The sequence below is a fragment of the Carassius gibelio genome, chromosome A24, assembly GCF_023724105.1.
Source record: "Carassius gibelio isolate Cgi1373 ecotype wild population from Czech Republic chromosome A24, carGib1.2-hapl.c, whole genome shotgun sequence".
Taxonomy (NCBI): Eukaryota; Metazoa; Chordata; class Actinopteri; order Cypriniformes; family Cyprinidae; genus Carassius; species Carassius gibelio.
The window spans coordinates 14,274,759-14,300,805 of NC_068394.1; the positions used below are offsets into that span (position 1 = coordinate 14,274,759).

The following is a 26,047-nucleotide window of genomic DNA, read 5'->3' on the forward strand; positions in this document are numbered from 1 at the left end:
TAGAGGAAGCGTTTTAAATTAATCCCATCAATTATCAGAAAAATATAGTTATTTACATCATTCTCCAGCTATTTCTCTGGTGTTCCCCAATTTCCTTGTAGAAATTAGTTTTCTATAACTTAAAGCTTTAGGTGAATTTCTCACAGTTTCCAGAATCATTCTTTTTTCTGTCCACATTTAAAACAAAAATACGTCAAACAGCCAATCAGTGCACGCTTGACATTTAATATACAGCTATGTGAAATGCACCAATGAGAGATCCCTGTGGGCTACACTACACTACACAAGGCAAATCAGCTGTTCTGATGCTTTCCTGCAATTCTTACAACAGACGTTTAATCTGCTTCCATGTTAGCATCGACTTTATAGAAAGAGAGAGAGAGAGATTTTTATCATTATTATCTCATACTCTCAACGAGCCAGACCTGTTCATTCTTAATAGTTGTCCTCAGCACTGTCTCCCCGTTACACCACAGGCAGTCAGACTCCTTTACTCAGTTCATATGTGTTCCTCTGTTTCCGAGGCTTTACTGTTTGTGTACAGTCTGATTTCTGTCTTATTTCATCACATGCAGGGCCCCATCGGACCCGCTGGACCTAAGGGAGAGTTTGGATTCCCAGGACGTCCGGTGAGTTATACAACTGCATCAGTGGACATTACAGCATTATATAACGCTTAACAAGATTAACAGTAATGCTCAATACTGGTCCATAAGAGTACTTAATATTTCTGAAAGAAGTCTCTTCTGTTCATCAGGGCTGCATTTATTTGATCAAAAAACAGTAAAAACAGTGAAATATTAGCATCATTCCTCCAGTCTTCAGTGTCACATGATCTTCAGAAATCAGAATAATATGATCATTTACTGCTCAAGAAACATTTCTGATTATTATCAGTGTTGAACACAGTTGTGCTGCTCAATATTTCTGTGGAAACTGTGATGCATTTTATTTTTCAGGATTCACAGATGAACAGAAAGTTCAGAAGAACAGCTTTTATCTGAAATAGAAATCTACTGTAACATTATAACTGTCTTTACTGACACTTCTGATCAGTTTAATGCGTCCCTGATGAATCAGAGTGTTAATTTCTGTCTGAGCACATGTATATACAGGATGTCGTGTCTGTGTTCTGGATGTGATGCTGTGTTTCTTCAGGGTCGTCCAGGGGTTAACGGACGTAAGGGTGAAAAAGGAGATTCTGTCGCTTTACCTGTGAGTAATGTGTCCCAAAACTATCTGTTATTACTTTGTTTCAGGATAAAGGTAGCATTCTTACTTTTAGCATTTTCAGATTCTGGACGTATTCTCCACAATCATCTTTCATATTTCTGAAACATATTTTTCACACTTTTAATAGCTCTGATTTCTACAGTATATATGTCATCGTTTAGCAGCCTTGAAGCGCAGGCTGTCTGTCTTTTTAGTTTTAATACATAAATGTTTTAAAAATGTATAAATGGTTATAAATATTTTAAATGGCACTTCAGTAACAAACTTAGATTGTTGAGCTCTCTGTTTTTCAAACTTTGTCATTGTCACTTTGTTTTTTCTCAAAAATGTACAAGAACCAAAATTCCAGTCTTGATATTCTTAAAAAAAAAAGGAATTAAAGTATATTTAAAGGAACAGTTAAAAAAACCCTCAGTTCATCTGAGATCAGGAGGAGTGTTTCTTCATCAGGTTTGTAGAAATGTAGCACTGCATCAGTGTCTCATCAATGGATGCTTTGCAGTGAATGGGTGCCGTCAGAATGAGAGTCTGATAAAAACATCCCAATAATCCACAGCACTCCAGTCCATCAGTGAACATCTGGAGAAGACAAAACCTGAAACACATCCAGCATTAAGACTACTCAAGATTACTTGTGGATTATTGGGATGTTTTTATCAGACTCTCATTCTGACGGCACCCATTCACTGCAGAGCATCCATTGATGAGACACTGATGCAGTGCTACATTTCTACAAACCTGATGAAGACACACACACATGGTCTGTGGATGAATACATTTAGAGCAAATATTATTTTCTTTGTGATCTATTCTTTAAAGTGGGCTTCATGGTCTACCTCTAGATACTGTACAAGGAAGAATTGAGCAGTTTCATCTAAAGATCCAGGATGTGTCTGAAAGCATTCAGAAGCAGACTGTTGTGCTCATCACTTTTCCTTCCATTAGTAAGATGTGTGTGTGCTGGAGATCTCCGCTCGATGGTGTTTGTGATGGAGTAATGGTGTGTGTTGTGTGTGTGTGTGTGTGAAGGGTCCGCCGGGACCGCCTGGGCCTCCAGGACGACCGGGAATCTTCAGCTGTCCTAGAGGAGTGAGTGTGTCTCTGTCTCGCTCTCATACACACACACACACACACACACACACACACACACTCACACACACACACACACACACACACACACGTGCTCAGTGTCTCTTTACCTCATGTTTCTGTAGACCGTGTTTCCAGTCCCTCCTCGACCCGGCTGCAAAATGCCCGTAAGTGTCTACCGCTCAATATCATCATCATCCTCATCCTCATCATCCTCATCCTCATCATCATTCTCTTTAAAATCTCTCTAACTCTCACTCTACGCTGCTCAATTATTATTCTTCCTACACATTTCGTGTCATTTCTGCACCAAACTGAACTGCATAAAATAATGTTGTTATTATTTACTATTTTGATAATAGTTTAATATTATGTAGATTTGTTTTTATTCATTTAGTTAGTTACTAGATTTAGTAATGTGTCAGTTCACTCTGGATATCAAACTTGATGTGAGAAGATGTGAGCCTTTTAACTTGACAAAGGCACACTTGACCCATCTCAAGCGTAATGCTCATTTAAACCATCTCTGATAATAAGACATTCATTAAATGCATTTTATATGAACTTACTGGATGTCAGAGGAGGACATATGTGATTTCATACATCATTATCTTTCTTTATATGAGCATGTTTCCTTTATCTCTGGCATGATCTATGTTTACAGTCCACTATCTTATTCCTGAATGGAACAGTTTTACTTGTCACATCTTATTGTTTTCTCATGCGGATGGTTTCTCTGGTGATGTGCTGAATTAACCCTGTCACACCAGTTATATTAACACTTATCTGTCTTTCTTTTCTTTTGGTAAGGTTAACAGTGATTCTACACAAGGTGAGTTTCAAGAGATGTTTTCTGATTATCATACACTACTGATCAAAAGTTTGAGGACAGTATGATTCAAAAAAAAAAAAAAGAAATGAATAGATTGATTCATTAGTGCTGCATTAAACTGATCAAAAGTGTCAGTAAAGACAGTTATAATGTTACAGTAGATTTCTATTTCAGATAAAAGCTGTTCTTCTGAACTTTCTGCTCATCTGTGAATCCTGAAAAATAAAATGCATCACAGTTTCCACAGAAATATTGAGCAGCACAACTGTGTTCAACATTGATGATAATCAGAAATGTTTCTTGAGCAGTAAATCATCATATTATTCTGATTTCTGAAGATCATGTGACACTGAAGACTGGAGGAATGATGCTGAAAATACAGCGGAGCATCACAGAAATACATTACACTTTAACACAGATTCACACAGAAAACAGAGGATTCACACTGGAGTAATATTACACTGTTTTACTGTAGTTTTGATCAAATAAATGCAGCCTTCAGCAGAAGAGACTGAATCTATGAACCTCAAACTACTGGATGATAGTGTTTTTAGCAGAACAGAATAATATTCACTTGTTGTCTCACTTTTCGTGTTAAAGCAAATTCACATTAGAATCAGAACACATTATTTTGTATATATTATTATTAAAATTATAATTTACTTAGAATGAATCTGATGATGGTTTTGTCTACTTAATGACTATTCCTGTGCTTTCTACAATCTGTAATTAAAAAACAAACTATTTCATTTTTAATATGTTAGATTGTAATGTTACATATCTGGAATAGTTTTTGTGAGTATTGTGTGTTTGCTGGTGGTGTTGTGAGGGTTTGTGTTGATTGTGTGGTCCTGACCTGTAGAGGGCGCCAGCAGAGACCTGCCATCATCATCCTCATCATCTTCATCTTCATCATCCTCGTCGTCCTCCTCCGGTGTGTACCTCACAATCACATCACTCCTTCTGTCCTCGAACAGCTTGACTTTGACGTGGTTCTGATCTCATGCGTGTTCTCTCGTAGGAAACACACTGGGAACCAGAGTCACGGTGAGTTTATCTACACATTCTTCATCAGACATCCTCTCACAGATCCTGAGAGCGTTTAGACACTGACTCCACAGAGATTGAGCTGTTGTTGTTGAATGCATGACTGTGTCAGGCTGAAAAGGGTGACCAGGGTTTCGGAGGAGAGAAAGGAGAAGCTGGGATGCCAGGGCTGCCGGGGAGATCCGGTTCAGCAGTGAGTGACTCACATATATCTACACACACACACATATCACTGCAGCTGAGAGCATCACATGACCACTGATTCTGTCAGGTCTCCATTTATATCAACCCTATAAAGCTACTGTATCATATTTGATCAGGAATTTCTAAGGCTCTAAATGATCAACATGATCAAACCCTGAAGGCAATCTACTCCATGCCTTCTGTCGACTGATTAATAGAGTTCAGTTTCCCTTCAGTCGGTCACTTCAGAGTTGTGTCCATGTTCAGACACTATGGAGCCCAGACACCTCTGACATCATTGAGAAAGCCCAATGAAATTCTCACTTGTTCTGTTCTTCGGAGCCAATGTGGCGTCTATTTTGGAGATTCACCTCTCTCCTGGGGTATGGCATCCTTGGTCGCGTCGTGCCAGGAAAAGACCAGTAACATGTACTGTAGGTGTTGTACACACTCCCCCAGTCGTGAGAACCACAGGGAACCATCAAACTGATGCAAGGAGCCATCAAGATAGTACTCCCTTCTGTCATTCGGCACAAGACACCATCCTCTCCTGCTGACGCCAGCTGAACACTCACATTCGGGGAGACCTCCGTCACACAGCAGATTCAGAGGAGAGGAATGAGTCGGTCCCACAGAGACACATCTGCTGCTTCACAGGATTCCTCCTTTAGCCCATTGTGTTTCCCAATCTGAGTCTCCCCTCAGAACGAGGGTTAACATGCGTAACCAAGACTTTATTATCAAGTAGAAGCTCTAATAATAGAAACGTCCAGCTTCAGCTGCTGCTCCTCGACTCAGATCTTGTCTGATTGTGATCAAGTAAAGGTCAGAATAAGGTCAGTAATATTTCCAGATGAACTCTTCCTGGACCGAAGAAGCTCAGCTTTACTGGATTCTCCATCAATCATGTTTTAGAGTCTCAAATCTGGAGCTTTACTTTCACTGTTCCTCAGCGGAGGAATGATCTTCACAAGCCTCCAGAACATCTCACATCTTCTGAGGAGCCTTCATTTCTTCAGCTTTGGATCATTTTAATGAGACGGATTACTGGAGATATAGAGCGACGACTGATATTTTAGATAATTTTTACTCCAAATTAAATTAAATTAATGCATTTAGCAGACGCTGTTATCCAAAGCAACTTCTTCATTTTTTACCTAACGTGTGTTCCCTGGGATTCAAACCCACAACCTTTCGAGCTGCTCTCCCATCGCTCTACCGCTGCGCCACAGAAACACTAGTGAATCTGCTGTCCTGTTAGACCGATCTCACTGATTTCATCATATAAATATCAGCATCTGCTCCAAGTTGCATATCTCTCTCAGTTTGAGATGTTTGTCTCTCTCCATATTCTCACTCTATCTGACTATATGAGCCACAGAAGACTGAAGGATCAGACATGATTATTATGACCTAAATGTGTAAAGATGTTTATAGCTCTGTAAACTGTTCCATTTCCAAAAATCCTGTTTTTGATGATTGTTTCTTCACGTATCCAGCTGTGAGTTCTTATTTTCCGGCTGTCGCTCTCTCATTCTCATTCCTGTCTCCATTTACTCACACTTCTCACTCTCTCACTTCTCATCTCATCTTTCTCTTGGTCTCGCTGAGTAAATAACTAAACAGTTGGATTTAAAAAAGTGTGTCTGTTAATTTCAGGCTGCAAAATGTGATTATTTTAAAAGAAAATTATTATTTATACCTACTGTAGATCCCAATTGGAACGTAACACGTGATAAATAAATAAACTTTTTTCCAACTATTTCAGAGTTTTCTAAAAATTACAAACATAAAAAACACTAAATCTTTAGATTAAAGTAAAGATAAAATGTAAAATATATAAAATAAAAAGAAATATTGATAAAAATATTGAAGCATCTCAATGATAATAATATTATACAAGTAATTTATAATTATACATTTTTTGCTCGCTAATTTACATCCACAAGCTGTTATTATTTAAAATACATGTTGAATAATTGTTTTTTTGTTGTTTTTTTACTGGATGAATTATTCCTTCAGTTTGACCAAGTCTGGTGTTTCTGAGTCCAGATGGATGGTTTTCACATGTACAGGAACACTAATGTTGGTTTGTCAGCAGGGGGCTAAAGGAGAATCTATCATCGGACCCCCTGGTCATCCAGGACCACGAGGACCCCCCGGTGCACCAGGTTTGGGGAGAATCGGTGTGGCTGGACCTCCTGGACCGCCAGGACCTCCCGGACCTCCTGGACAACACACATCTGGTACCAAAAACCCTGAAGTATTTTTTTCTCATTTTCCAGCTCCAGGGTTCTCTTGCGCCCAGTCCAGCAGCCGCTCCGGAGGATGGTGTGTTTGTGTGATGTCCTGCTGTGACGCAGCAGTAGATGTGTTGTTATGAGAGAGCGAGGGGTCCTGAGACGCTCCTCCCTGCTGAGATCCCCACAGCTCTCCATCTCACCGTGACACTTCTGCTCTTATCACACTTTGATATGCATAGATGCTCAGAGTTGATGTTGTTTCAGGCGTGATGATCCCTGGCCCTCCTGGACCCCCCGGACCCCCGGGACGAGCCGCTGACGCCTCCAGCGCCGTGAGTCAAACACAGCACACAGTCTGATCAAACCTGTCAATGCAGCACTCCTTCGCTTTAATGTGACTCTGCTCGAGTGTCCTTACGCAAACACGACCTGAGATGTTCACAGCGGTGAATCAGCTCAGTTTTCAGATATCTCAAGACGCTCAGCGTTGATTTTGGCCTCTGAGACCAGCCTGACCTGTGCTGCTTTATCAAACATGCTCACTGTCGTTCACAGAGATGCTCTGCTTGGAAACGTAGCCCAGCTTCACTCTCTTCATGCATAGATAGATCGTTTCTAAACATGAAACGTTGCAGAAGACCCTTAGGTTTAGGTTTTATAAATCTGGACAGTTTTTTAGCAGTCATGAGGTTTTTAAATGTAATTAAATTGCATTCGTTACAATGGTAAATACTAGTAATTCTCAGATTACTTAATTATATATAATATATATTACTATACATTTCAACTGATGATATTTTGAAATTTCAAATAATTTCTCAGTTTTTTTTTTATTAATGTCAAAGTGATGAATGCAGTAACTTTTTCACATTCGCTCTTTAATAGGAACGTTGCTATTCAGGTATGACTGGATGGTGTTAGTTATTTAACATTTGCTTTTATTTTATAAAAATATTAAGATAATATTAAATAAAATAGTGATTGTTCAGGTCCCAGTGGACCAGGGATCACTGTTCCCTCTTATGTAACTAAATAATGTACATTTTAGGTTACTCGGCCGAGAAAACATTTTTGCATTTTTGCCATTCAAAGGTTTGGGATCAGTACATTTTTTTAAAGAAGTTTCTTAGGTCCATTGCTACTGCTGCAACTACACACTTCGGCTGAATGGATTAGAAAACAGTCAAACTCAACTGTTTAACTCTAGGGGAGATGGAAAATGAGCCTATTTTTTTTTAAAAGTGGAGTGTTCCTTTAATCAAGCCACTCTTCTTTAAAGAGGGGGTGAAATGCTGGTTTTCACTCAATATCCTGTTAATCTGGAGTACCTATAGAGTAGTACTGCATCCTTCATAACTCCAAAAAGTCTTTATTTTTATTATATTCATAAGAGAAAGATAGTCTGTACCGATTTTTCTCGGAAAAACACGAGCGGCTGGAGGTGTGACGTGTGGGTGGAGCTAAAGAATCACGAGCGCGAGTAGGCTTTTGCGTTGAGCGCGTCTGGAAGCTGTGACACCGTGAGGAAAAAACCAACCAAAACAAACCATGGCTAACAGTCAGATTCAACGTATGATCCAGAATCAGATCCAGAGGCTGAAATTGAACAAGAGCAGCATCAGCAATCAGTCTCTATGTGGTATGTACTGAAACTGTATATATTTGCTTAGCGGTTTTGGAAAATGACTAAGTTCCACTTTGTCGTCTTTTTTTTTTTTAAGCTGTACATGTGGAAAGTGCAGTTTGATGACAACATCGCATGTTGTTTACTTGATGTGCTTACGCGCCGATAGCTAAGTTAACAACACAGAGATATTTGAAGCAGTTTTACTCACCGCCTGCGGTTCCAACTTCTTTTTCCTTGGGATTGCATCATCCTTAAGAAATAAACGATGTGCAAATCCGAAATACAGGGGAACAAACACAAACACTTGCACAACTCCGTTGATGCTCTGTAAAAATAAACTCCATCCACTGGTCCCTTAATGCTGTTTCTCTTTTGGTAATCTGTGCAGGGTTGTCTTGCCCTGGCAACCAAAAACACACTTCTTTTGTGACATTTGGTGACGCTCTTGCTCTGATCAGTGAAGTCTGTTGTGCTCTCAGTGCTCTGCTATACGGGAGCGCGCTCTTCCGGCAGAAGTGCCTCAGGACACATATAAGGAAATTCCGCTCCATCTAACGTCACACAGAGCCATACTCGAAAAAAACTTTCCCAAACTTGTGACAAACCGGAAGTAGTATTTTGGGAACAGAAATACTCCTTCAAACGTACAACTTAATTTGTGAAACTTTGTCCATGTTTAGCATGGGAATCCAACTCTTTAAGAGTGTAAAAAACTCAGTATGCATCAAATAGCATTTCACCCCCCCTTTAAAACAGGAGGAGGTTTTATGTCACACATCACTGTGTTTGCGTTGACTCTCGATTAGAGTTGTTGTAGTATTCGTTCTCTACAGGAACTCCTTTGGTGCACATCTTTCTCTTCCTGTGAAACCTGTAAACCACTTTCACCGGTTCTAACTCTTTATAGTGGTTTACCCGAGCATTGCAATTCTTTAGTTTTTACTAGAATACAATCATGTGGCTTCCCCAACTCATTATTTATCCTGCGCAGCAGCATGCATCTTAGAGCGAACATTGACTGGGATATGACTTTTTTATTTTTTTGAACTGGAAAACAACTGTATGAATCCAGTCAGATATTGTCATGAGGATGAAAGGTTTCCTCACACAGGTTCAGCTGGGTTAGGGTTCGGTGTTTAGAGAAGCAGAAAGATCTATCACAGTGTGACCCCTGTGTGTCAAACACATTACCCTCGATCTCCACCAGCCATGAACATTTGACCATCACCAAACACACTTGTCTGTGGATCACACACTGAAAGAGCATCAGCAACACTTGAATATGTGAACGATCTGGTTTTGTGTTTACTGGACTGTAATGAAGTGTGTTTCCTGCAGGTCAGGACGTGTGTGAGTCTTCAGGCGCTGAGACAGCAGTCGTCTGCGGTGGAGGACGGGACGCTGGCTCTGGTTCTGGACTCTAGTAAACTCTTTATAAAGGTTCCCGGAGGCTGGAGAGAGGTGCAGGTCAGACGCTCATCATACTCTTCATATTCCACAGCTTCTCTCAGACAGAAGAAGTCAGTGTTCACGTGTTTCTCCCACAGCTCGGCGGACTGATAGAGACGCATTCCCCCGTCCTCTCGCAGGATGATGTAAGGACCGCAGTATTGCTTCTCACTGAACACTGTTTATTAGACAAAGAAACCTGTTTTAATCTGGAAAAGTGTTTTAAGTCTTGTGTCCCTCATTAACAGTGTGACTGTGTGTGTGTGTGTGTGTGTGTCCTCTACAGGCTGGACCCCTGATTCTGACCCCACACATCAGAAACACACCCATAACACACTCCGGGAATGCAGTAAGTGTGTGTGCGCGTGTCTGTGTGTAGGTGTGTGTGTGTGTGTGTGTCTGTGTTTGTGTATGTGTGTGTGTGTGTGTGTGTGTGTGTGTGTGTGTGTGGCCTCTGCTGCTGGTTAAACACTCGTCTCACATCCTGCACATCACAGCGTCTCTGTCCCATGATGCAGTGCGCTGAACACTCTCTCACCTCACAAACATTCCCAGGCTGTCGTCCACAGAGACGGATGTGAGATTAGTCATGGTTTGGTTCTGAAGATCATCAGGCCTCTAAAGCGTCCCTGCGGCGTCTGGAGCTCCTGTTTTAGACCAAATGATGGTGCTGTCCATCTGCTGTTGGTGGAGATCATCCAGCCGCTCGGAGTCTCTGAAGAGATGACAGAAACACACACTCAAAACACACTAGATCTCTGCGTCCGAGTCCGTCTGTGCTCAGTGTGTTTCACTTATACTCGTTCCTCCACAGATAGATTACTCAGAATAACATCTGTCCAGGATGATAGCCTGGTCGAATGCTGCAAACTATTCAGGAAGCCTCTCAGTATTAGAGGTTCATATTCAGATCTAATAATCACACTGAGATGCACACCAGCTAGTTTTCATGACAGATTTATTCAAACATACCTGAATAAGCTCCAGCTGTGAGCAGAGATAACTTTCCTGAGGTAAATGCAACATAAAGTCACACATTAATCGCACTCTGTTATATCTGACATCTTTCTTTGGCTTGAAACACTTCCCCGAGACTTCTGTAAGCTGAACTGTTTTGTGCTGTGACTATCAAAGCGGAAGAGACACACTCAGGAGCATTTAATGTTGGCATTTTGTGGTCAGATGGACATGATTTGAGAGCTGAGACTTCTTTTCAGAAGGAACAAAGCTCAAGACTCTTTGCAGTTTTTGGATGCCAGATGCACTAGAAATAATGGAGCGACTGCAGATCTGGCAACCCTTGTGTGAATGACACGCTCAGTTTGACACGCCCCCTTTTGATTGACAGGATGATGGCCGGACTATCACTGCTTTCATTGGATGATTACAATTATTGTCCAATATACCGGTCCTTCTTTTCTATATACTACACTTTTCTATCATTTTTGCGAATTGTCATGTTTAGTATCAATCACATGTACTGTTGTTTGGCCAGTCATTTCAGCAGGAATCCAGACGACTGGGAGTTTAGCATGAGTGATGTGCGCTGGAGGAGTGTTGTCTCACGCGTGTGTGTGTGTGTGTGTGTGTGTGTGTGTGTGTGTGTCTCAGCTCAGGTTGGTGGCTCTCAACACACCGCTGACCGGAAACCTGGGCTCCATCCACTCGGTCAATAAACTGTGCCGGACTCAAGCTCAAGCCATGGGCATCAGAGACGACTACAAGGCCTTCCTCTCACACCACCTACAGGACCTGATTGACACCGTGCAGCCCATGTACCGAACAAACATGCCGATCGTCAACCTGAGGGTAAAGACGCTGTGAAGCTTTAACTCCAGTGGACACTGCTCGATGTGTTTTCAGTGGTCTGTGGTGTGTATGGATGTTGTGATGAGAGAAGTGTGTGTCTGATGTGTGCTCTGTGTCTGTAGGGTGAGCTCCTGTTCAAGAACTGGGACAGCATCTTCTCCGATCACCTGCTCCCCCCCGGCGTCCCGCTGTACTCCTTCGACGGGCGAGACGTGCTGAGCGACCCCTTCTGGTCAGTACTACATCAGGAACACCTCCACAGCTTCTGGTCCACTCACACAGGTGTTAAGCATTGTGTGACTGCAGCTCATTAGTGACTCAGACTCTGGAGATGATTCGGTGTCTGAAGCGGCTCACAGTTCTCCAGCCCTGGCTTTATTTCTGGTTCTGTGTGTATGTGTATTTATACTCCAGGCCGGTAAATATATCCTGGGATGGGAGCGTGACAGAGGAGCAGTAATTGTGGTCAGCTAGTAGCTGTTTTGGGCTTGTTTGTGTGGGCTGTGGATGTTTGTGGTGTTTCAGGAGAGTGTGTGTATGAACAGAAGAGCAGGAGCAGCTGGAACAGTCCCACTGACACATGTCCCAGTTACAGATCATCAGCTCGTCTCATTTATTATCAGTGTTTTATGCTTGTTTTTAAGTAACCAGTTAACTTCGGTTTATGTCACGCTATGAAAAGTGAAAAACATTTTGCTGTTTCTAGAAGCTGATGATTTTAGGAGAAGAAAAATTCTCACTCTTGCAAACTACACTTATATACTTTGAGTGAATTATTATTTGACTTTTTTTTTTTTTGATAATTTTTTTTTTATAAATAGCTAAAAACTGCTAAAAATCATGTTGCCATCTTTCCAACTTTAATTTGTTCCCTGAGCAAATTAAATTCCCTGTTGCTTAAATTGAAAACATCTGGAATGATGATTAATTATTTGAGTTTATTTAACGTTTGGTTGACTGAGATTTCTGATCGTTGTAAGATTATATCAGGGTTATCCGAGGGAATGCTTCAGTCTGTTATTTCAGGAGTCTTTGAATCATTTATTGGACAAGAGAAGCCAAAAAGGTTGAGAATCAGTGTTCAAGAGCATTTTATTAGACAAAAAGTGTGCACACTCAGAATTTACAGTCTTTCTATACATTTTAATATTGGATACATTTTTATTTAGCATTTTCTCTTCTGCTCACCAAAGCTGCTTTTATTTGTTCAAAACTACAGTAAAAACAGTGAAATATTATTCTAATGTATTATTCTAAAATCATCTGTCTTCTGTTAAAGTGTAATGTATTTCTGTGATTCTCCGCTGTATTTTCAGCATCATTCCTCCAGTCTTCAGTGTCACATGATCTTCAGAAATCAGAATGATATGATGATTTACTGCTCAAGAAACATTTCTGATTATTATCAATGTTGAACACAGTTGTGCTGCTCAATATTTTAGTATTTACTTGTTTAACGTGTGTGTCTCTCTCTCTCTCTGTGTGTGTCTCTCTCTCTCTCTCTGTGTGTGTGTGTGTCTCTCTCTCTCTCTCTCTCTGTGTGTGTGTGTCTCTCTCTCTCTCTCTCTCTGTGTGTGTGTGTCTCTCTCTCTCTCTCTGTGTGTGTGTGTGTCTCTCTCTCTCTCTCTCTCTCTCTCTCTGTGTGTGTGTGTGTCTCTCTCTCTCTCTCTGTGTGTGTGTGTGTCTCTCTCTCTCTCTCTGTGTGTGTGTGTGTCTCTCTCTCTCTCTCTCTCTGTGTGTGTGTGTCTCTCTCTCTCTCTCTGTGTGTGTGTGTGTCTCTCTCTCTCTCTCTCTCTCTCTCTCTGTGTGTGTGTGTGTCTCTCTCTCTCTCTCTCTCTCTCTCTGTGTGTGTGTGTTCAGGCCCCAGAAGGCGCTGTGGCACGGTTCTTCAGAGAGAGGCGAGCGTCTGTCCTCTCTGAACTGTGAGTCGTGGAGAGCGAGTGACATGGCCATCACCGGTCAGGCGTCGTTCCTCTACAGCGGGTTACTGAACCAGCAGACACGCAGCTGCTCCAACCGCTTCATCGTCCTGTGCATCGAGACCAGCCACGACCACAGGACCATGGAGGAGCTCCACACGGCACGGGACCGCCACAGGAGATGGTTCCACGGATACTGAAGCGTTCGCTCGCACGGATGGAGGAGAAGCCGTGACCCATCGAGCTCAGGCTCTGGCCACATGAACTTTAACACAATCAAAGCCATGGCTCCAGAATGTAAAGTGTTTTGGCTGACTCCCAGTGATGGACTGGGACATGGCCGTCATTTCTATGCACTGTACTTTTCATATTGTATTTTTGGTGTCGATTTTCCAAAGAAAAGTCTTTTTTTTTGATCACGTCATTTATTTGTTTCTTACTCTTTGTATTTATTTTAATTTCAATGTTTTATTTATACAGCGACCGGACATCATTCAAAAATGAGTATGGATAAATATGTATTTTTTTGTTGTTTCTGGATACTGCATCCGTTTTACTGATATAATCAATCTGACGAAGAGATCAGATCACCATCAAATCACCTTTTCATTGATTTTTTAAAGCACATAAATTGAAGCAGTGTTTGTCTGTTGAATAAAACATTTTTTTCCAATCTTGATCTTAAAGTGCCTATGATTTTCATATTGCTCTGTTATTGATAAAGCCTGCCCTGCGGTGAACCTGAATGTGAGAGTAGTTTCACCTGTTTAACACACATTATTCACAATGGCATACTGTGGGGAAAATCATCTAAACTGACTTTAAGAGGTCACCGCTTTAAAGATGAATTTATTGCACATATCCAGGCTCACTTTAGTTTGTCATGGGTCTTTTTAGATTTTCAATTTAAAATGTACATTTCTCATAATTCACTGTAACAAAAGTCGAACTCTCAGTATTCTATGTTTTTATTTTGTATTATTTTAGTTTAGTTTGGTTTAGTTTTATTACACTCATATTGCTCTAACTTTAGAAAGATTTCCTGTTAAAATAGTTCTTGTAGTTACTACTTTAAATGAGCTCACATCTGCTGCACATCTCTCTCTCTCTCTCTCTCTCGTGAACGACAGTCAGCAGAAGATAGAGATTACTGTTTATAAAGTTGTAAATATGGATATTTGTCTTACACAAACACATTGATTTGCTTCAGAAGGCCTTAATTAACCCCCGCAGCCAAGTGGAGCACTTTTAATGATGGAAGGACACACTTTATTGGGCTTCAAACCTCAACACCCATTCACTGCCATTATAAAGCTTGGAAGAACCAGGATATTTTTAATATAACTCTGATTCTATTCATCTGAAAGAAGAGTGTCATACACACCTAGGATGACTCGAGGGTGAGTAAATCATGGGGTCATTTTTGGATGAACTACTGTATGCCTTTAAAATTATTATTATTACTTTATTAAAGCTCTTCAAGTAACAAACAGACATATATATTATATTTTTATACAGCCACAAGCAGCAGTTGACATCATTTTTGAATGCCACAAAATTTGGAGCAACTTTAACAAACCAAGTGGTCAGATGAGATATAGAGCTGTGGACATTCCCAATATTAGCCGTCATTAATAACAACACACTTAACACTGTGTATCAGTCCGCATCTAAACTGGCTCTACTTTCATACATCACACACACTCACACTCACACTCACACTCACACACACTGACTGCATCATCAGTTATCATCAGGGTCTGGAGGACTTCAGTGTCACTGTAGCAGTGTCCGTCTATGATCGTTCTGTAGAATGTAACAATCAATCCTGCGCTGTGATTGGCTGGTTTAGGACGGTGGCGGTGTGTTTGATGTGCGGTTGCTGCTCTGTGATTGGCTGGTTTAGGCTCGTTAGGGTGATGACGGTGGCGGTGTGTTTGATGTGCGGTTGCTGCTCTGTGATTGGCTGGTTTAGGCTCGTTAGGGTGATGACGGTGGCGGTGTGTTTGATGTGCGGACGCGGCTCTGTGATTGGCTGGTTTAGGCTCGTTAGGGTGATGACGGTGGCGGTGTGTTTGATGTGCGGTCGCTTTCCTGAGGCTCTCTCATCGGTTGCACTCTCAATGCCACAACAGAGACGAACATTTCGATTGTGAGTATTAATTACAGCGTCACGCCGGACGTGACGGAAGCAGCGCGCGGCACTTCCGGCCCTCAACTCATGCAGTAGCTCATTAAATACGCTCTTCATGACAGAAAAAGCTATTACAGTCTCCAGTTTTAGCTTAGCTTGGAACACCTACTGTAATTATCTGAAGTTATATCGGTTATGTCTGGCCTCATAGGCTGTCATTTCCTTTCTAAACACTGATTTGAATGTACTGTGTCCTGCCCTCAGAACAAACAGCTGTTACACTCTCAGCACACACACCAGAAACACAAGACCTCAGTGTGTGTCCAGCTGAACTGACCGCTTCATCTAACCCTGCTGCAGACGCCTCCACACATATCCACTTTCCTTGCATATCTATCTTCATATCTATCTATCTGTCGATGCCAAAGCATTACATATGAAACAAGTGACATATTGTAACAGTAAAGAAATTGCTAACTAGTGAATAAAAACAAAATACTGTACAGTATGAAGATGATTATATCAGTGAAGACAGTAGCTGGTTTCTGTGGGTGTATATTCGACAGGTAACGGTCCTCTGTGACATGAGGTTTGAGAGTTTGAAGTATTTCTCACCTCTTTATATTTGCTCCAGTGGAGATCTCTCTCTCTCTCTATTTATTTTAAATGAGCTGTGTGAAATATCACAATGTTGACACAATACATGACCTCATAAAGTTGTCCCTCATATGTGGACACACTGATTTCACCAAATACAACAAGTTGGGTGCTTCTACACTCTTGTTAGCCAGCTATCATTTCCCACTGATTTTAGGAATAAATTATGGGTAGGGATTGGGTCTATATTTTTGGACAGTAATGTTGATCCAGGAATAGTATAACAGACCCAGATAATTGTAACAGGTGACATAATTGAGAATCATTCCCCCAGTTGTAAAGTGAGTTTTTAAAAAAAAATTACTTTTTTTTTTTTTTGTCATCAAGATGATTTTTGACTTCTCCATGTGTATCTGTAAGGCCCAATTATTACTGTTCTTTTCCAGAATGGAGAGGAGAGTGACCACAGCAGAAGATGGTCAGCACACAGGAGGCGTCCGGTTCCTCTGCCCTCGAGGGTCAGGACAAGACCACCCACCCCCCCAGGTTTCAGTAAAATGTTCTGGTTCTAATGAGATTAAATAAATTCATTATAGCGTCTTTAGTTTGTGGCTGCTGTGTTTCAGCATCTCATTAGATACTTCATCCGAGCCGCAGGAGTTTTTATATTTTAGGCATTTCATCTAGTCTGTTAATTAATTTAATGCTCTGGACTTGTCGAAATGGTTTAGCTGCTCTTTTGTAGAGAATTCAAGGTTATATAATTGGGAGGTCAGGTGTTTTTGGGTAAGGGTTGGAAATAGTTTTAAAAAAATGTTCAGTCTAGATGTTTAAGTCATGGATGGGAATGTGTTTGTCTTTGGTTTTATCTGAATTATTCCATAATTCCCAAAAGAAGTTTGATGGACTGCAGTTGTGGTCTGTGTCTGAGGTAGAAGGTTTGAGATGATGCTCTGTGTCTGGGGTAGACCGGGCTTCAGTGTGAGGTGAGGGGGACACCACAACTACTTCACTGACCTCTCTCTCTCTCTCTCTCGTTTATTTCTAATTTATATTTTCATCTGTCTGAGCTGATGTTTTGGGTTTTCTATCTAACTGTTGTTGTGTTATGGCTGAGTCTGATCTTTTGTTGAAGTGCTGTAGGCGTGCGCGCGCACACACACACACACACACACACACACACACACACACACACATAACGGTATAAGAGCGCTGCTCCGGTGTCTGATGTCTCCGTTAGTTCCAGCCCCGCTCCTCCTCCAGGATCCCCGCACATGCTCAGAGCTCCACGCCGCGCTGCGCGTCTCCTGAGCGGCCTGTGCTCTCCTGCGCTCCCGCCAGCACAGATCATCTCATGGAGCTCGAGTCTCGTTTGCGTTTGTCTCCACCATGCACTTTAGGATTTTAATAAGATGTACGTGTGTTTTGAGATAATCCTTTTGCTTCTCTCCTGCAACTTCTGCGCGCTCGTCTACACACAGGGTAAGTCCGCTTTCACTTCTCTGCTTCTGTTTCTAGTTGTTTTAACGTCAATAATCGGCTACTTTTAACCGATTAAATCTCATCTCTCACCGATGAGACTCAGTTAAAGCTGAGATGATATTAAAAATGACTTTGCGTCATATTAAAACGCGAGCGCAAGTTTGGACTTGTTGATTCTGCACCGTTATTCTCATGCTGCTTCAGAATTATTGAATTGATTTGTGTTATGATTGGTAATCTATAGAGTAGTGAAATTTGTATATGCTCGACTGTAGTTCTTCGTTGGGTAGTTTATGAATCCATGCCATACGAGCAGCTTCAGATCTCATATAATACAACAGTAAATACGAGCTGAATATAGTTTAATAGCCGTCTCCTGATGGAGTCACATCCTGTCAGGCGCGCGATCAGAGCAACACATGAACGCGCACGGGCCACTGTGTACAATACCATGATATTACTACATCTAAGAGTAATTTCAGAAGAACAAAATCCTATGCAGCAGCGAGTGTACTGAGGGACAATAGTTCAAATATCTGTTTCGTTTGAGGGCTCAGTTTTGGTGATTACGTTTACTTCATTGTATTTAATTTTGCACTTATGAGAAAAAGTTTTGCATTGACTGATTCTTAATTCTGATCATAACTTATAATTGCAATATTGTACTTTATGATGTTGAATTATAACACACTTTCATAAATAATCCAGCAAATAGTGAATACATGCAGTGCAGAATTTTTTTTTTATAGCACACTGCATTCTGGGAACTGAAGTGCTTCAGCCGCTGTGTAATTATTAGAGGTTACTGAGAGTCTTCAGATGAGGTCAGATCATGATGAAGTGTGCTGGAAACAGGATTCGGATCACAGCTGTCGTTTGTTGTAGGTGTCAGAAACAACAAATCTTGTTCCACAGTGTTTTACAGCGAAAGAAAATAAAAGTCTTTCATGTTATAATCTGTGTCAAACAAAGCCGAGCTTACATCTGGATGCCGAAGAGTGTGTGCTAGCACGTGTGTGACGTAGTGTATGTGTGGCAGGTGTGTGTTTGTGTGAGTATTTATTTGTTTTGTGTGAGTGTTTGTGATGTGTAGTGGTGTGTGTGTGTGTAGCACATGTGTGACTGTGTGTGTGTGAACTCCGGATCTTCTCCAGTGCGCAGCAGTGGTGTTCCTCTGACACACACAGATGTGTGTGTATAAGGTGAGCGTGCTGAAGTGTCCAGTTCTTCTCTCACAGCTCTGTTCTGAAGCCGTTTCCTCCAGACGCTGCTTGAGTGAATCACGTCCAGCAGATCAAGCAGCCGCTCACGTTGTAACTATTTGAAGCATTTATTTTTTTTTCTCTACGCAAACATCTGCAACCAGTTAGACTCCTTCAAATGTGGCTCAGGACAAGAACGGAAAAACAGAGGTGGCAGACATCGCAGGAAATCAAAGTCATGCTTAAGATCAGCCTCATACAGTATGAAATAAGGGATGTGTTCAGTCTGCAGTGTTTGAGCATTTACAGAAGTTTGCTTCTTGTTCTTTCGTTCACACACATTTCTACACACCATTTTAACTCAGTTTCTCTGAATCTTGTGATTGCAGGCTGTGGTTTGTGTTTCAGGACAGTTTTACGTGATCTGCTGAGACTAAAACACTGTTGCCTACTTAGCAATTTTGTTGCAAGAATTAGCAACTTTTCAGACTTCCATAGAAACTTCTCTATTTTTAAAAAGCACCTCGCAACAAATTTAGCTGTTTTTAAAAGGTTTTTCAGGCAACTTTTAGAAACTTCTTTAAAGTGACTCAAATGATAAAAAGGTGTGTTTCCGTGTGTTCTTCTGACTGCAGACACGCGTGTACAGCTGGACTCATGCTATGACCACACGCCGTTCATCTGGCACTTTCATGTCATCATCTTAATGGAGAACGATTGAAATAGTCCGTAGTAAACATCTTCATGCTATAGTAGATCCATCTGTTCGTGGTGTGGCTGATGGCTTCCACATGTCTTCATGAAGCCTGTTTCTTCTTATCAGGTGTTTTAAAACGAGCCTTTTGAGATCTCTACTAAACTTTGAATCAAAAACCTTTATTTATAACAAGAGCTCTTTGATTTGAGGCCTTTCATTTGTAAATGCAATTTCAACAGAGGAAAATATTTTGCACATTTGTTGCCCTTTAAACAACTTTTTTTCAGATGTTTGGCTACATCTAAAATCTTTTCTCTCTCTCTCTCTCTCTTTCTCTTTCTTTTTGAACTGAATGCAAGTGTTTTTATTACAAATGATGTTAATAGCCGAACAGTTTGAGTTGAAGTGGAACTCAAAACTGAACATGAATGTCCGAGTATTGGTCTGTATGAAACCTGACGATCATGTTCTTCAGCGTGACGCGAGATGATCCAAACAGCATCTTCTGCTTCAGTCGAACAACATCTGAGCATTTGAAGAACGGAGTTTAAAATCATCACTTTCACACATTGGGGAGGTTTTTGGAAGTGTGCTGCTTAGTAAATCATCTTTACTGCCGTTGTTTTTGAGTTTTTTTTTTAATGCATCTTGAAAGAACTCCAATTAATTTTTGTTAAATGAGTAATTGGTATTTGCTTGGTTTCTCTTCCAGAGCTCTTTTGAATTGTTATATATTTTTTCTTGTCTCCAGTTTTGGAACCGATTGCATGCAGTAAACAACACTTACCACAAACTGGACATTTGCAAGCTGCTCAATCATCATCCAACGTCCTTCTTGTCAAACTCGTGATCATCTTGGCGTTGTTTTGTGCAGTATACAATGCAGTGGTTTCTGGGAGTGATCCTGAACGTTCTTGGACAGACGAATCACAGCTGGCGTAGCGTTCTGAGAGAAACTCACACGCCTGACAAATACTTGCTCAAAAAGCTGTCCAACTCTGGCTTTGTATCAGCCAAAATGATGAAAGTGTTGAATATTTCACAATTCATCCTCCTGTTTTCCCCCTCGGTCAGTCTGTTCTTGTTGATGTCAAATTGCACAGGAAGTGACCTTTGACCCGAGGGCATTATGACACGCAGGAATGCAGGAGCTGGCAGGAAACACAGCAGAATCATCCTCTGTTCAGCTCGAGTCGAGAGTGACACAGGAAGAGAAGAGTGCTGTCTCTCTCCTTCACATTTCTTCTTCACTTCTTCTGGACAGAAGAGCTGCACAAGGAGGAGAACTGCAGCTGACCGAGTCCTTTTCATTTACGGTTCGGTGATGAAGCATTGACAAACATTAAGAGATGTGGGGCATTTAGAGGAGCGTTACAGAGTCTTTACTTTGATAAAGAATATCTCTAGGGATCTTATCTCTGCACAAACAGCTTGTAACACGCCAAAGAGAGTTGAAATCACATCATATGATCCTTTACGAGCCCTCTCGTGCTGTCCCTGTGAATCTGATCAGGCTTCTGTCAGAAATCAGCTGTTGAATGCAATGGAAGCCCAAACCTTGTGGTTACATAATTTAATATAAGCTCATAACATTTGTCCAGTGGGATTTTAATGGTGCTTGAACATCATCACGCGTGGCATCACTAATGTGCCGTTTATACGAGTGAAGGGAGGCTCTGTTCACCAGCGCTTCAGTGATGGAAGAGAAATTCATCATTCACACTCAACCACATACATTACAGATTTTCAACAAGAATCATTTTAATTCTTTACTTAAAAAGCTTCAGTGAAGGACTTTATTTCATTACAGTTATCTGTACAGAGGGATGCAGTATTCTGGCCTTTACATATACTTTTTTTGATGCTGTTATTAACAATAGTAACAAATGGAAGGCAACATAACTTTTGGTTTAAATTGTGTGTGTCTTACCCTGGTAAATACGTGCTGAAAGTGGCACTTGGTTTTGCGTTTGCCTATCGCGGGACTGCCCAGTTTCGATCTGCTAAATAGTGAGGCGTGGCCTGCTGACTTCAATCACAGGTAATCGGGCAAATACAAAACCGCAAGGTTTCACCGCGGCAGCGGTCGCAGCAGCCCTCGTGTGAATCCTCCTTGTGTTTAGACAGACGAGTGTAAAGACAATCGACTCTACCTGCGTTACTCCACCGAGCAAGGACACAGACAGGCCACTTGAGTATTGCTTTTCTCCTCTTTCTTTACTTTTTGTATAGCTTGTTCTCAAATACTTATTTCTTACACTTGTAGTCACTATGTGCTTTCAGATCTCTACTATCACTGAAGAATAATCTACGCCATGTCCTTCTGACCTCTACTACTATGCTCTCTGTTCCAGTTGGTCTCTGGAGCTGCCAGTCTGCAGTTAATAAAGCAGACTTCATTTCTTCTATTGCTGCTCATTCGGGTCTCAACCTCATGGCACTGACAGAGACTTGGATCAAACCTGAAGATACTGCCACCCCTGCAGCCCTCTCCACTAATTTCACTTGTTCCCACACTCCTCGTCTGTCTGGTAGGGGTGGAGGAACGGGTCTCCTTATATCAAAAGAATGGAAAATTTGATCTTCAGCCATCACCTACAGGTACTGGTTCATTTGAATCACATGCCATTACTGTAACCCACCCTGTTAAAATCCACTTTGTGGTCATTTATCGTCCCCCAGGTCAATTGGGAAACTTCTTGGAGGAGTTGGATGTGCTGCTATCAAACTTTCCTGAAGATGGTAATCCTCTGGTACTGCTTGATGACTTCAACATTTGATCTCAAGCGAGTGTCTACTACAGCGACTCCCAAATCAGGCAACCAACTGGACCTCATCTACACGCGCTGTACCTCTGTGACACCTCTTCAGGTGCTCCACTACACACCTCAGACCACTTCCTCATTACTGCTAACCTCGCCTATCTTCTGTGGTTTCATCCTCACTTCCTTCACTTTCTCAGTTTTCTGCTCTGGACACGAACAGTGCTACAGACACTCTTTGCTCCACTTTAACATCTTGCTTGGACAACTTTTGCCCACTGTTGTCTAGACCAGCACGCACCGCCCCATCTGCCCCCTGGCTGTCCGAGGTTCTCCGTGAACATCGCTCTAAACTCAGGGCTGCAGAGAGGAAATGGCAGATATCAAGAAACTCTACGGACCTCAGTGTGTATCAATCTCTCCTCTCTTCCTTCTCTGCAAATGTCTTCACGACTAAAACATCCTACTACCACAACAAAATAAACAGCTGTTGTGAAGCTCGGACACTCTTCAAGACTTTCTCTTTTCTTCCTTATCCGCCTCCACCTCCTACATCGAAGAACCATCAGTGACCAATTCTCCACACCGCAGACTGAGGACAACTTCACAATGACCGACGCACACTCTCTCTCCTCCTCCTCTCCACTCTCAGAGATGGACGTTTCCAAACTTCTCCTGTCCAATCATCCGACTACTTGTCCACTTGATCTGATCCCCACTCACCTCCTTCAAGCAATCTCTTCTTCAGTCATACCTTCACTTACTCACATTATCATCACCTCTCTTCACTCTGGAACATTTCCCTCAGCATTCAAGCAGGCTCGGGTAAGCCCACTGCTTAAGAAACCATCTTTATATCCAGCACTTCTAGAAAACTACAGACCTGTATCCCTTCTTCCATTCATTGCAAAGACACTTGAGCGAGCTGTGTACAACCAGTTCTCTATGTTCCTTGTACAGAACAACCTCCTGGACAGCAACCAATCTGAAGCCCTGCGACTGACAAGAGCAGCTTCAAAATCCTCTGTACTCATCTTACTGGACCTGTCTGCTGCTGTTGACACTGTTAATCACCAGATTCTCCTGTCCACCCTCAGAAAGATGGGCATCTCTGGAACTGCTCTCCTGTGGGTTAAGTCCTACCTCTCTGACAGATCCTTCAGTGTGTCTTGGAGGGGTGATGTTTCAAAGTCACAACACCTTGCTTCTGGGGTTCCTCAAGGCTCAGTACTTGGACCACTTCTCTTCTCCATCTACATGACATCATTAGGATCTGTCATTCAGAAGCATGGCTTTTCTTATCACTGCTACGCTGATGACACCCAACTCTACTTCTCATTCCAGCCTGATGACCCGACGGTAGCTGCTCGCATTTCAGCCTGTCTGAGTGACATTTCTAGCTGGATGAATGACCATCACCTTCAGCTTAACCCTACAAAGACAGAACTCCTGGTGATTCCAGCTAACCCATTGCTTCATAACAACTTCTCTATACAGCTGGGTTCATCAACCATTACTCCTTCGAGGACAGCCAGAAACCTAGGAGTTGTGATGGATCATCAGTTAAGCTGGTGATCCAACAACCCGGTCCTGCAGGTTTGCCTTAAACAACATTAGGAAGATTAGACCCTTCCTGTCAGAGCAAGCAACCCAACTTCTTGTCCAAGCTCTTGTTCTCTCCAGACTGGACTATTGTAATGCTCTCCTGGCTCTTCCTGCGTGTACTGTCAAGCCTCTGCAAATGATCCAGAATGCAGCAGCGAGGGTTGTCTTCAATGAGCCAAAAAAAAGCTCATGTTACTCCTCTCCTCATCAGGTTACACTGGCTACCAGTAGCTGCTCGCATCTAATTCAAGGTACTGATGCTAGCCTATAAGAGGACCACTGTCACGGCACCAGTATACCTAAACTCACTGGTTAAATCTTATGTGCCCTCCAGAAGTTTGCGCTCTGCAACTGAACGACTCCTTGTGGTGCCATCCCAAAGAAGTTCAAAATCACTCTCACGGACCTTCTCCTGGACTGTGCCCAGCTGGTGGAATGACCTCCCAATCTCAATTCGTACAGCTGAGTCTTTACTCATTTTCAAGAAACATCTAAAGACTCATCTTTTTCGCCTGCACTTAACCAACTAACACTACTAATACTCAACATTGATAATAATCAGAAATGTTTCTTGAGCAGTAAATCATCATATTATTCTGATTTCTGAAGATCATGTGACACTGAAGACTGGAGGAATGATGCTGAAAATACAGCGGAGCATCACAGAAATACATTACACTTTAACACAGATTCACACAGAAAACAGATCATTTACATTAGAATAATATTTTATTATCCCAATTAATTTTTTACTTTTACTTTTTTAAAGCCAAGTTAAAAACTTTTTTTTTTTTTTTTTTTTTTAAAGCTACACTACATTAAATATAAAAAGTTTTGTAAAACCGCATGAAACTAACTTAAATGACAAACAGCCGATTGTTGGCACATGTGCTGTAGATGTTTTTATCTTCCTGGGTACTCTTCTGACAGAGCCAAAAATGAAAATATCCACAAAGATTCTTCCTTTTTCTGAAGTCAGCGATTTCGGATGCCACCCACCACGTGCACACACACACAAACACACACACACACTCTCTCCCTGTGTGATCCGTCAGCCCTACACCACACATGCTGTGATGCCCACATGGCGAGCGGTTATCAATCAGGTCCTCCTGACGTGTGCCGTCTTCATCATGAATGGCCATCTGCAGCAGAGCCTGTGTTCCTCGTGGAGCTGCAGGTGTCACTACAGAAGATGTGAAGCGTGGACAGATGCTGTCTCAACACATGATCCTGAGCACGAGCAACTCTCCTGATTCACTTCAGAACTGATTCACAACTCATACAATCTGGATCAACTTCCTCCAGGATAATATCAGTGGCACTGGATAAAACATATCTAATAAGCAATTAGTAGAACATTTACATATTGTAGGTAGTTCTACACTATCATTAAAAATATTTGTTTTAATGTTACACAGAGATGTTATTTATTTGACCAAAAATACAGTAAAATGTATTATTATTATTCCAGTGTGAATCATCTGTTTTCTGTGTGAATCTGTGTTAAAGTGTACTGTATTTCTGTGATGCTCCGCTGTATTTTCAGCATCATTCCTCCAGTCTTCAGTGTCACATGATCTTCAGAAATCAGAATAATATGATGATTTACTGCTCAAGAAACATGAAGATTATTATCAATGTTGAACACAGTTGTGCTGCTCAATATTTCTGTGGAAACTGTGATAGATTTTATTTTCCAGGATTCACAGATGAACAGAAAGTTCAGAAGAGCAGTGTTTCTCTGAGATGGTGGTCAGCTGAAACACACTTCTGTAGATTTAGGGGATGATCCCAGTAACCCCTGCTTGAGTCTGACACACAGAAGAAGTCTGGTGTGTTTGTGAGCGGCTCTGCTGGAGGTTGTGTATCTCAGCGAGTGAGTCAGTCTGCTTGTTTCAGCTGTGTGCTGCTCTATTGTGTGTCTCTGTGTGACGGCGCATGCTTCTTTACAGCGTGACAGCATTAGCATCCGCCGCGCTCCGCCTCTGTCACTCAGCCTTTTGTTGCTCCGCTTCACTGTTGGTTTTTCCAGTTTGTCCAGGACTCTCCTCCAGCAGACCTTCTGCTCCTGCTTTCAGTCCGTGTGAAGCAGATCTGGGCTTGTGTGTGTGTGTGTGTGTGTGTGTAACCCATG

General features: G+C 41.7%; 2 protein-coding genes across 6 annotated transcripts in view; both read left to right on the top strand.

Moving 5' to 3' along the window:
• Positions 1-14,104, top strand: part of LOC127946137 (collagen alpha-1(XV) chain) — a 50,765-nt gene extending 36,661 nt beyond the window's left edge. For 2 of the 5 annotated variants that reach the window (XM_052542459.1, XM_052542457.1), the window contains exons 27-42: positions 576-629; positions 1,159-1,215; positions 2,263-2,322; positions 2,448-2,489; positions 3,133-3,154; positions 4,017-4,088; positions 4,176-4,201; positions 4,314-4,394; positions 6,483-6,630; positions 6,892-6,959; positions 9,593-9,721; positions 9,802-9,849; positions 9,990-10,052; positions 11,315-11,512; positions 11,635-11,744; positions 13,373-14,104. In XM_052542459.1, coding sequence (XP_052398419.1) covers positions 576-629; positions 1,159-1,215; positions 2,263-2,322; positions 2,448-2,489; positions 3,133-3,154; positions 4,017-4,088; positions 4,176-4,201; positions 4,314-4,394; positions 6,483-6,630; positions 6,892-6,959; positions 9,593-9,721; positions 9,802-9,849; positions 9,990-10,052; positions 11,315-11,512; positions 11,635-11,744; positions 13,373-13,631 — 1,437 coding nt within the window. In that variant the 3' untranslated portion in view covers positions 13,632-14,104. Of the gene's footprint in view, positions 1-575; positions 630-1,158; positions 1,216-2,262; positions 2,323-2,447; positions 2,490-3,132; positions 3,155-4,016; positions 4,089-4,174; positions 4,202-4,313; positions 4,395-6,482; positions 6,631-6,891; positions 6,960-9,592; positions 9,722-9,801; positions 9,850-9,989; positions 10,053-11,314; positions 11,513-11,634; positions 11,745-13,372 lie in introns of all 5 variants that reach the window. The other 3 variants (XM_052542458.1, XM_052542460.1, XM_052542461.1) reach the window with 3 other exon arrangements.
• Positions 14,105-17,377: 3,273 nt separating this feature from the next.
• Positions 17,378-26,047, top strand: part of LOC127946140 (reversion-inducing cysteine-rich protein with Kazal motifs-like) — a 32,514-nt gene continuing 23,844 nt past the window's right edge. Inside the window, exon 1 of the mRNA XM_052542468.1 lies at positions 17,378-17,644. Coding sequence (XP_052398428.1) covers positions 17,575-17,644 — 70 coding nt within the window. The 5' untranslated portion in view covers positions 17,378-17,574. The remainder of the gene's footprint in view (positions 17,645-26,047) is intronic.